Raw genomic sequence first — 12,518 nt, 5'->3', positions numbered from 1 at the left:
TCATTTTGAAGATGAGGTCTTTAGGGTCTGAAAGGTTAAGTGACTTGTTGAAAGTCACCATGCATGAAGGGACAAAGCAGCACTAGGACCCAGGTCTCAGAACCTCCAAACTGGTGTTTCTCTGAGCACAGTGAAGAAACTGCCTCTCCTGTCCTTGGCCTCTGGAGAGCAGTGAGAAGCATGGGAGGTTCAGTCCTGGCCTTTACCAGAGATGGAAATACCAGTCAAGTGTGTGTTAGAGACAAAGGACAATACTAAAAGCTCCTTTAATGACTAGTTGTTGGGCACTTGGCAGCACCTTGGGTTCCTTTGTTAATATATAGACTACAGATGGAGTTAACTATCACCTATAGCACCTACATCCCACTCATACTGGGGTGGAGGTGGGACCAGGGAGAGATTGATACAGATACACAGGAAGCCCAGCCCACCACAGAGATGGAGACACTGTGGACTGGGAGCACATTTCCTTTCCATCATCACACACCCAGCCCTCCTGCCCTTCTGGGACTTTTTTTTCCCTATGTAAGCTGCTGCATGTTCATTTCATTTTCTAGGTAAATTTCACCTACCTAGAAAAAAGGGAGTGAAATACAATACAGTAAAATTTGAGTTTGGTAAACCTCTAGAACAAATTCAGAATATTTATATTTAGTGGCAGGTCAGTCTTGGAAACCACACCATAAAATAAAATGCAAGGTAAATTAAAATGAATGTGATGAGTTTTGTTTTTAAATTGCCTATTAATTCCTGGTTTGATACCTAGATAGATAGTAGAAATGCATTGTACACACACACACACACACACACACACACACACAGGCTCATATACACACTTCTCAGTCCTACATTTCATACACCAAGGCCCAGTTCTAGATCCGTAAGTCCTTTCCTGCTTAATTTTTTCCTGGACTAATTATTCTCAACTCCAAGTTTCTAAAGTACATACATTCTTAACATAAATTTTATTTCTCCCCAGTTAAAATGCTAACTCTACTTAATTGTAGTCCTGCAGAATGCTAGACACACAGTAGGTGGCCAGGAACTTAAGCCCACTGAGATTCAAGGGAAGAGGCCCTAAGGACAGGTGGAAGAACACATCTGTTCCTCAGCTCAGGTCTTGGATCAAGGCTGCATATTTGGATCACAATAACCATAAATTGCTCATTGGATTGCCTTCCCCAAGTTGAATTGAATTTTAAAAAAATTTTTCTTCCTTTTTTTTTTTTTTTTTTAACACAATACCTTTATTTTTATGTGGTGCTGAGGATTGAACCCGGGCCCCACCCATGCTAGGTGAGCGCTCTACCGCTGAGCCACAATCCCAGCCCTGAATTGAATTTTTAAACCTTGGCATTTTTCAAGGGTTGCAGAAATTAATTCTCCGCTGCATTTGCTATTTAAAAAAAAAAAAGGTTGTAGGAGGACACTGTCTATCACATCACTCAAGGTCCTTTTATATAAAGTCCCACAGATTTTTCAAAAAAATAATTCTGTGCCAGAAAAGCCCTGTTTCCATTGAATTTGTGTTATGTGTCTTGGAGTAGGAGCATCTATATTAGTTCTCTCCATCTTGGGAAATCATTAGATTGACTGGGTTTCCCTTTTCCCACTGACTGTCAGAAAGCTCAGAGACCATCTAAGCTGGGTCACATACATATTCTTGCATATGTTGACATGTATTTTCCTTGTTTTAAAATTTTACTTAAATTTTGTTGCATTTTAAAGCTTTTTTTTTTTTTTTTTAATATGCTGGGGATTGATAAGCACATTGCAGGATCTCATGCATGGTAAACACCAGCTACATCCCCATTTCCAGCCCTAAAAGCTTTTTTTCTAATAACAAAAATAATTTTAAGTCATTGTGAATTTTGGAAAATAGAGAAAAAATTTCAATATTCTTAACTAGCAATTCTAGCATCTTGAAGATTTAGGTATATAGTATTTCCTTATGTGTCATTGGAAATTGCAGAGTTAAAGCATACAGACCTAACAGTGGTGTTAAACTGTTCTCTCATATAAAAGATCTCCTGAGGCAGGCAGTCTAGGTCTGATATGGTGGCTCCACTAAATCATCAGGGACCCAGACATCAGTCTTTATGGAGTGATGTTAAAGTCACTTCATGGCCCAAGATGGCTGTTAGAATTACAGCCATACTCTTTGCATTCCAAGGAGACAGGAAGGAAGAAGGACAGAATGTTATCTTCCTGTCTTTAAGGAGCCTTCCCAGAAATCAGACCAATCCTTCCAGAATGGACCAGAATTTAGTCACCTGGACTCACTAAGCTGCAAGGTAGGCTGGGGTATGTCATTTCTCAGGAAGGTGCAGTGCTAGGTTCTGTTACTAAGGATGAAGGAGAAACTTACCTCTTGGGAAACAGTCAGAAGCCTGCCACATTTCCAAGTCATTCTCTATGCATATCTAGTCAGAAAGGATGTTTCATTGAAACCATTTCTAATAGTTTATTGAAAGAGTTAAAGATGCAAATAGACTTCAGTCAATAAATATCAATCAAAGGGTATTATACTTTGCTACCTATAAGTTTTGACACTCATCCAGGGCTGGAAATGACTTTAGTTTTCTCCGAGGTTCACATATTCTGGGACCATTCAGGAACCAGAAATGGTTAAAAATGGGCCAGGTGTCAATATTGAGAATGATAACAGGAGAGGTGGGGTCAGTATTGAGGATCTGGAGACAGCTTGTCTTGTTGAAGGGGGCAGCTACCACTCGGCCCTATTCACTGTTACTTTTTGAAAATGCTGGCTGCATATTGCCAAATTTTCAGATTTTTTTTTAAGTAGCCAGAAGTCTAGATTTTTATCTGAAATTTCCTGATGTTTATAACTTGGGAACTAATAAATTCAGTTTAAAAATGCCAGGCAAATGCACCACCAACTCATGGGCTGCCCATATAGGCTCTTGAGTCTGCAACCTTTTTTTTCAGCTGGCAGCTGAGCTTGGTGGGTCAGGTGCCTATGATGAGGCTGCAAACTCTGCAGTTCCACCTCATCACAGCTTGTCCTCGGTGGCTAATTTGTCTCAGGATGTGAAGAGATCATAAAGATCTGAAGTTAAGCAAGACCACTGTGAAGGTTAATTGAGTCTCTCCTTCAACTGGCTCTTATTTTCTTCTTCAATCATTTTGGTGTGATATGAGTCAGAAGAAAACAATGGGGTTTGAATCTCAACTCAACTCTTTTTAACAGCTGTGACTCTGGGCAAGCCTCTGGTGTCTCATTTGTGCCTGTACAATTCGTTTTCTTGCTTGTTTCTCTTTCTCTATCTTTACTGCTTTCAAGTAGCATAGGATGGTGGTTAAGAGAAGGTCTCTGGGGCCAGAGATGAATCCTGGCTTTTCTCTTTACCTGCTGTGTCACTTACCTTGGGAAAGTTACATAAATTTTCTAGGCCTCATTTCCTCATCTGTCAAAGGTAGCATCTACCTCAGAGGTAGATGGGAAGGATTAAATGAGTTAATGTACATGAAGCATGAAGAGCAGAGCTTGCTGCACAGATTGCATCACTTAAACATGGACTGTTTCCTCATGTTCTTGTTTTGGCTTCCTCTAATGCTTTGTAATCTATAGATCTTTTAGCACATTCTCACAGGGGACTTGGGGCTCTGGCCCTCCATCTCTGGATAAGCACTGGAACCTTCTAGTGCCACTTTGCAGCCAGCCTTGGGGACCCCTGTCCAGTCACAGACCTGGCCATTGCTACAGCTCCCTCACCAATGCTTTGAGCTCTGTTTCTACAACCTTGTTTTTGAGCCCATCTGCACCCTTTTACTTTTCTTAGCTCACTATGACATGTCTGAGAAGGAATGAGTCAACTGACTGTGCTGTCCTGATCACATTATATCATTGACCACATAGAGTTGACACCTGTTCTCTGAGGCATTGCTGAAGGTCATGTTGTAAGATTAAGAGTCAAAGCAGTGTGAAGTTGCGTTAGCCACTTTCTCTCCAACAAAGGCAATAAGGACCCAGGAGATCACTTGTCCCAGCAGCCATAGAGAGCTGTCTATTCTTGGTGGATTAGCACAGGCTTCCCCCAGCAGGTTTGTGAAAATGGCTAAATGTCCAAGAGTGTGGCACTGCGGGTGAATTAAAGAAATTGTCTTTTCTCCTAAAGACTTTAAATGCAGAGAAAGTTAGACTTGATTGTGTTTCAATTAAATAGTTTCTCATTCTTTAAAACCTTACCATCCAATCTTTTCAGCTTTCAGGTTAATTTGAACAAGAGATCTGACCTGATCAGCCCAACTGTGCAACTCGTTGAGGAAAGTTAATATTCACAGTGAGAAGAATAAGTGATATAGGTATGTATTGCAAGGACTCTTCTGTTTATGTGTCATTTCCACCCCCCCCCCATGTGTTAGTGAGCAGTGAGTAGAAGGGGAAGAGGAAGGATTTGTTTTATTTATTTTTTATTCAATAAGAATTATTAACTTTGGGCTGGGATTGTGGCTCAGTGGTAGAGCGCTCGCTTACCACGGGGGTGACCTGGGTTTGATTCTCAGCACCACATAAAACGATTCTCTCTCTTTCTCTCTCTCTCTCTCTCTCTCTCTCTCTCTCTCCCCTTAAAAAAAAAAAAAAAGAATTACTGATTTAGATCAACCAGGAGACTGATAAAACCATTCATTGCATTACTCTGTTCTCTCCAACAAAGGCAATAAGGAAAGACTTTCATTTCAGTTCCATATTATCAGCACCCAGGCAGAGAAACTGCAACTTCTGATAGGTTTTATTTTTAGGGCTTCCACTTACTAGACTTAAAAATCTATATTAACAAACTGCCTCATCTTGGATATTAGTTGAGCATTGTTCTGACCAGCATAGATGGCAGAGCTCCAGCAAGGTGAGGGCTGAGAGCTGCAGATTCAACCCATTGAGCATCTTTTAGTGCAGTGCTGTGTACTATTTAAGTCCGTGGACCTTGTTGAGAATCTGAGAGCTCTGAACCCTCTCCCCTGAAAATCACATACAGGCATAAGCTTTCACATATGATTTCAGGGATTCCCCAACCCTAGACCTCAAGTCAAGAATCTTTGTTGTAGGAGTCTGTGGAAAGCTTTCAGGGGACAAGAAAAGCTTACCCTCACCCTTACCCCCAGGAGTGAGGAGAAAAATCACTAGCAGTAAGTTTTAAGAAAACTGCTCATCACAGGCCAAAGGCAGATCCTGAGGTCTAGCCTTAATGCAAAATTTTGAACAGGGTAAGTTTAAAAACATTGTTTTCTTGCCCTGAAGGCTGCTAGTGAAGGAGCTGTGCCCTTTGATTTCCTTTCTTTGTTCAGTTGAGAAACTCCACCAGAGGTTGTCTGCACTGTTTTTTGGTTCTGTATTTGCCAGAGTCATCTTGATTTTAGAAAAGACCTCTCTGGACTTGCCTTAGGTCTCAGGAGAGCTGAGTCAGTTATACCCCAAACATTTTTTGGAGATTTTTTTTTTTTTTGCCCATCTATTTTGTCTCTATAGTTGGCTACCAGAGTTCTCAAGATGACTGTTTTTAGCAGAGGCTACTTGAAACCCTTCCAGGGGGGAAGTAGTTGCCATAGCTACCTGGGCTGTGAGAGTTACCATTTTCTCTTTTTGGTTCCCTTGTGGTTTCCCTAATCCTAAGGTAACAACTGATAATGTTACTCTGCTGAGTAGCAAGGAAAATACTAGATTTTTGTTGCTGTTGCATTTGTTGTGTTGTTGATATTTGGTCTTATGCATTTGACATGGGTGGTGTGTGTGTGTGTGTGTGTGTGTGTGTGTGTGTGGTTGTGTGTTTTGTACATAAGGCAAAGCTACCTCAAAAGATGAAATATTAGGAGAGCTTGGGAAAAATCACATGTGCTGCATATATATTTTCTATATTGCAATTTAAAATTTTGATCCAGTGGTTTAATCTGGTCCATTTTTTTTCCTAATTTTGAACTAATGGCAACAGTCCAGTGCCTTCTGCAGGAAAAAATAATTGGTGAGCTTCATTTCACACTATCTGAAACTCCCAAAAGCCAAGATCCCTGTGACCCAGGCTGAGAATTAACTAGACTCTCGCACCAGGGCCTCCGTGAGCAGAGGGCTAAGTCAGACTGAGGTTTCTGTATCTTTACCTGCTTTGAAAAAAGAGAAGTAGGGTCAGCAGGCAGTAAATACAGCCACACCTGCTGGCACCAGCAGTCCTTTCTGTGTTTCCATCCAGGGCTGTAAATACAACACTGAAAGCACACCTGGTGCTCCAGGTGCAGATGAAGTCTATGGGGAGATTTAAGGTGGCCTGTTAACAGAAATCAAAGCACTATACCACCCCCCGCCCCCGTCCTCTCTTGCCTTTCTGACTAATCTTATTTTTCTACTCTCAAAAAGAACTCTATCCTCAGTGTTTTCCAATTTGCTTATCCTGTAAATGTTCAAGAGATTAAAGAAAGAATAGAACACCCTTCCTCTGTTTGCTCATACTCAGGACTGTGTGTGTGTGATTAGGGCTGTGGCCTGTGTGTTCTCTGCACAAGCCTAGATCTGAATTTTGGAGGCAGCAGAGGTGGGCACTGCTTCTGATAGTGGAAATCATAGGCACTGATGGGGCAGGCTGGGTTCACCTGTGGGTTGTGTCACAGTAGGACATGCCTCTGTGGTGGGGTTGGCTCTAACCCTTACACCTGTGCTCTAACCCCCAGGTCAAAATGAATGCCATGCTGGAGACCACCGAGCTCCCCGCCGTATTCGACGGGGTGAAGCTGGCTGCAGTAGCTGCGGTGCTGTACGTGATTGTCCGCTGTTTGAACTTGAAGAGTCCCACAGCCCCACCTGACCTCTACTTCCAGGACTCGGGGCTCTCACGCTTTCTGCTCAAGTCTTGTCCTCTTCTGACCAAAGAGTGAGTAGACCGTGTGCCCTCTGTGTGCCCAACCTGCTGATCTCTTTGGCTTTGTGTGATATTCAGAGAAGAACCTTGTTGGGCCATGGATATAGCTCGGTGGTAGAGGGCTTGCCTAACATGCATGGGTAAAACTGGGTTCCATCCCCAGCACCAAATGGGGATAGAACACAAAAGACTTCTCAGATTATGTTCTTAAGGCATCAATGGAAAAATGGACCCATTGGTGTTAAAATAGCCACAGTCTTGTTAGCAGTCTTGTGTTTAAACCCTGGAGGGTGGGAGAAGGAATCTGATTTTTGTTGCCTGGAAATTTCCTGTACTCCAGTGTAGTGTCATTATCCAAGACAAGGACTTTGCAGGAATGGTAGTTGGTTGTTAGGTAGATATGGAAAACTTGGACTAGTTCTTTAGCAAACACCCTATTGCCAATCACAGGACAGGGAAACCATCCTTACCCCAAATAACCGATAAGCACAAAGGCATAAGACCTTTGTGCTTATTTGGGTACTCTCCATCACCATATTGAAAAATATGGCAAGGGTTAGCTAAGAGAATGCCCTAAAAGGGAGTGGCTTCATTCCCAGTGTGCCAGGTTTCTCTGCAGAAGCCTAGATCTGAACTTTGGAGGTAGCAGAGGTGGGCACTGCTTCTGATAGAGGAAATCATAGTTGTAAAATCGAGGGCAACTGCCTTCCAGCTCATACATACTGTTTTTAACATAGCAGTATTAATTTTCCCCTGCAGCTGTCTTCTGATAACTGTGCCTTGCTTTGGGCTGAGCCAAGCCTCAAGCCTGGGGCATGCCATGCCCTTCCCATCAATCTAAATTCCAGACTCCTTTCTTAGAATTGCTGCTTTCCTCAGCCTCTTGCAGCTGATCCTTTTCTGCTTGTGGGCCTCACAGGACTGCAGCTCCTTGCAGAAATGTCTTTCTCAAACTGTATTCCTTCACTACTTGACTAACAAAATTTCCAATGCTCAATGGATAATAATAGAAGCGTTTCTCTCCACTGTCTTTTGGGGATTGGTAACCCTGGATGAGTGCTTATCTTTTAAGAGTAGACAAATGGGCAACAGAGACATGAGTTCAGCTTCTTGCTTTGTCCAGTTCAGTCATCTAGTTGATTTTCACACTGTGGGCTTCTGGTGCTTGGGGTGCCTGTATATGACTATGCAGTTTCCTCATAGTCATGTCAGTGGTATCATGACCTCGAGTCTGAGAGATGTTGCTTAATACCGGTGGAGCACCACACACAACAGAAATGTCATCATATTGAGTTTGAAACTGACCTTGTGATGGGACCTTACAGTAGGTTCCACAACCAGGCATCAAACTAAGGATGTGGCATTCTTATGTCACACTGGGTTTGCAGTCAAAACTCTTCCCTCACAGAGGATGTGCACAGTAATTGTGTATTTTGGAATTTGTCCTGCAATTTCATACTTCACTTTGAATGTTTCCCCAATACTTAATTGAGGTAATTCACTAATTTGGCCTGGCACCCACTTTCAGATTGAGAACTTCTAGACCCAGTTTCTTGATCATCTGTCTCATTTTAGGAGATCTTTTGAAAACCAAGGTATTTAAAAGCCTGCAAGTTTATATGCAGATGAATGTAAATTTGCACCCAGCATCACTACCTTAGTAATTAGAGAGAGGAAACCTTGGGAAAGCTGCTGTTGCCCAGGCGCCAGAAAAACATCATGTAAAGTTTGATTCGGTACTAATTAGTCAAAGTGTAAATAAAAGCTGAGTATGGTAGTTTTTTTTTATGTCTTTCATATTCTTCTTTCTTTATTGCTGTTGTTGTTTTAATATACTTTTTATTTTATTTGTTGTTGTTGTTTCCATATTTTCCTTTCAAAAATAATGCAGAGTCATGAAGTCCTAAGGTCTCCCTTTGCCTTTTTCCCTCCCTGGCACAAATTCTTTATGAGCCTTAAGGACAGGCCTGGTGTCTTTTGAGATGGCCCCACCCACCTCCTGATTTGGAAGAATGTCCCTGCTCCCATCCTCTTGGAGGCCCTAGGCAGTGTGCAGAAAGTGAGCCTCAACCTGAGTCAGTGGCACTGATTTGGAGCCCTAGTTTATTGGCCACGTGCCAGGCTCTCTCCCAGGAAGTCTGGATTAGGAGGGTGGGGTGACCTAGGTTGAAGGCAGAACTGGTGTTTGTTTAGGAATTAGCTACAGTATGAAGGTGGGTGTGAAAAGTCCCCAGAAACAGTTTACTTCCAAAACCTGTTCTTTTGATTATAGGACTGGCCCTCCAACAGCATTATTGGAGCATTATTTAAGCAACTGAATTGCAGTTACACAAGTCTTCTGACTTGAACATGACAAATGGTTAAAGGACAAAGAATTCTGTTCCCCTCCACTTTCAGTAACTCTTTTTTTCTGATTTGGGTTCTAATTTTAGGAACACCTATAATCCTGTATTTATGAAACATATCAGGAAAATGTTTTTAGATTCCTCTTTTGTCCATGTTACTGCATTTGAAATTTGTTGAGTCTCTCCCATGGAGATTCTGCCACTTAATCCTCTTAATGACTTGGGGATCCGATTCATTATTCCTGTCATTTAAGGATGAGACTGGGAGTAGCAGAGAGGGAAACTGAACCCAAACTGGAGTGTGATTCTAAAGTTGATTCCTTTCTTATCCAGGGGGAAGCTGCGGGGAGTTTTGTCAGGGTGTAGGTGAGAGAACTGAGACATGGAGCAGGAAGAGAGGCCCTTTGTGGCCTTTGATCCCTGCATGACCTCTTTTTTTTCCCCCATCACTCTGGTGGAACCCACTATCCTCTGATGTTCTTTCTCTGTGTCATATTTCCGAAACAGCCTCTTGTGTATTTGAAGCTGTGGGCAGGAAATGTCTGTTATGGGTAAAAGTCCTTCTCCTGGGACTTTGAAGATTTTTTTTTTAATGAGGAAGCCTGTCTGCAGCCTTCACAAGATTTCGCCTAGGCTGGAAAGTTGGTTAACTGATTTACAGCGAGCTGTTGGCATTACTCAGTAGCCCTGACTACTGGCACTCCTTATTATGACTTAATGCGAATCGGAACATATCCCCCTGCTGCTCTGGAGCAAGAAGCGAATTGGTGAAAGGTGGACATTCAAAGCATGCTGTAAGAGTAGGGATTTTTTTCCCCCCTCTCAGCAGTAAAGTCAATTTTAAACTCTGTTTTAAGATAATTGACCCAAAGATACAGCATAAATGAAACTTCCAGGTCTGAAGGAAGACCTTTGCTTCGGTGGGACGATGTGGCTCTTGTTCACTTAGCAACAGATCAATATTTACCTAGTGATTCATTTTTTTGTTTTCAAGAAGTGTTTGCTTTTAGTGAAACAAGCAGACCAAAGCTCAGTTCTGAACTATGAGGAAAATCTAGGTGGTGATACAAATCTCCATTTTTTCAAGAATTAAAAAATTTAATGCATATTCATTTTTTTAAAAATAGAAAATAAAGCACACAAAAATCATCTGTAATTCTTCCATCCAGAGATAGCATACCATTGCTATTTTGGTAATCATCTCTGTGGTCTTTTCTTCTGAATGTACTCGCCTTCCACAAAAACAGGATGGTATGATTTGTTTGTGTTTTGAGGTTTGTTTGTTTTGTGTGTGTGTGTGTGTGTGTGTGTGTGTGTGTGTGTGGTGCTGGGGATTAAACTCATGGCGTTGAGCATGCTTGGTAAACGCTATACCACTGAGCCACATACATCCCCAGCCCCAGGATGATGCATATTACCTGGTGACCTGTTTGAACATTTTGTATGCTATCACCATTTGCCCACACTGCTGCCTGTCTTCTAATATTCAGTTTTTAACAGCTTTAGAATTCTGTCATTCATTCAAATTTCCTCATAGTTTGACAGCAGTAGTGGAGAGAAGTTTGAACTAGGATGCAAACCTAGGTCTTCTACCTCCATACTAGCCAGGAAACTGTAGATAAAGTGCAGCCCCTTTGGTCTCCAGTTTCCTTCTATGTAAAATGAAGTAGTCAAGATATGTGCATTGCCCTTTGACACTAGTATCCTCTGATTCTGACACTCTTGCTTTGCCAGCAAGCATCAGAAAAGTCCTCCAAGAAGGACCCTTGATATCAGGCAAGGAAAGAAGCTAAAGAAAAGGGTTTTCTTGTGTGTCTGTCCTCTCCTGACTATTCCATTCCATCCCCCATACCCTGGGGACAGCCTGGCACTGTTTCCCTTGAGCCCCCCTTTTTTTAAAATACTTTTTTCAGCTATCATTTATATATATCAAAATGCATAAATCTTAAGTATTCAGTTCAGGACCTTTTTATCTATGTATTCAGCTGTGTAACCACCACTCCCTTGGGCTTTTACAGGAGCACCCCCAGTCTCCTCCCTCCTTCTGATCCAACCATCTGTCATAATGCCACTTGAGTTGGCTTCTTCAAGCAGACTATTACTTCAGTCATTCTGTAGTGTGACGCCCCCAACCTACTGGTCCAGCTTCATAACTCACTCATGACATTCTCCGGTTGCCAGGAAGTGCCTATCCCCTGGGCTCTTGTCCTCTGGCTACTCCAGATTCCCTTCTCTCTCCACCCAAATACCTCTTATCCTGCAAGAAAAACTTGAGCAGCATTGATTCTGAGGAACTTTCCCTGACTTGTCCCACACCCCTTCAGCCGGAAACAGTCCCTCTTATGTTTTTCTACCACATTTCCCCAGCATGGAGCTTCTGCGTCTCTTTTGCATGTTCCACTGGTTTTGTAAGAATTTGTGTGTCTCTCTCTCTTCCCTATCACTGGAGTAGATGTACCGGGATCAATAGCCATCCACTTGGTGAGACAGATTAGGATCCTGGCAGTTCCCAATCTTTAGTACAGTGTCATTCTGTCTCTCATTTTCCATAAACAGGTATAGGTGAGAGATGTTCCAGTTTTGGAGAATGCCATGTGGGCCAGCAAGAAAAACTTCACTGTCTTCAGCTTGTTCAGTGGCACCCCAGGGAATCAGATGTACCTTTAGTTCTGACAGAGCTTTGTTTTTCTGGGAAGCCTCTCCCCTGTCTCTGGAAGCAGATGGATTTCATTCATTTATTTTAATTAGTCAGTGCAGCTGCAAGTCCATGTATAATGGCAGTCTGAGGCCTCTACCTTTTCCTGTGGGCCTCCCTGAAGTTTCTGTCACTTAGGTCCAGGTTAGAAAGTGAAGACGGGTAGCAGGTGTCTGTCTCTGGAACCTGCTATTAAAGTTATATATTTCCCTGTGGGAAGCCAGGCTGCTGCTATTTCACTCATTAGCAGGCCTGTCAGAGCAGGTCGTGGTGTAGCTAAAGATGAAGGCATTTAGGAGAAGCAAAATGGAGTGCTCAGCTAATAGACAAACCTAAAACAGAGAGCTGAGGCATCTTCATGGGATGCAAGAGACATCTAGGAGCCCCTGTGGGGTCCAGCAAGTGAAAGCAGTATGATCAAAACCACAGCCTTGTGTCTGTGGTTCTTTCTTTCCCAGAGATAGAAACATAATAGTTTCTTTTTTGCAACTGGCTGCCACCTGTTTTACTCAGAACTGGATGTTATTGTTCTCCACTGGGGTTGAGATACCTGAAACTTGACTGTGAGGATCATGCCCATTCCAACCCCAAACCAAAAATAACAGCTCCACT

General features: G+C 42.4%; 1 protein-coding gene across 1 annotated transcript in view; it reads left to right on the top strand.

The window, feature by feature from the left end:
• Positions 1-12,518, top strand: part of Abhd2 (abhydrolase domain containing 2, acylglycerol lipase) — a 102,011-nt gene that overhangs the window by 17,621 nt on the left and 71,872 nt on the right. The window contains exons 2-3 of the mRNA XM_076851374.2: positions 4,227-4,326; positions 6,679-6,878. Of these exons, the coding sequence (XP_076707489.1) occupies positions 6,685-6,878 (194 nt within the window). The 5' untranslated portion in view covers positions 4,227-4,326; positions 6,679-6,684. The remainder of the gene's footprint in view (positions 1-4,226; positions 4,327-6,678; positions 6,879-12,518) is intronic.

Source organism: Callospermophilus lateralis, chromosome 3 (assembly GCF_048772815.1).
Source record: "Callospermophilus lateralis isolate mCalLat2 chromosome 3, mCalLat2.hap1, whole genome shotgun sequence".
NCBI classification, from domain to species: Eukaryota; Metazoa; Chordata; class Mammalia; order Rodentia; family Sciuridae; genus Callospermophilus; species Callospermophilus lateralis.
Note: the sequence above shows the minus strand (reverse complement) of the source record. Positions and strands in the feature narration are given on the sequence as shown.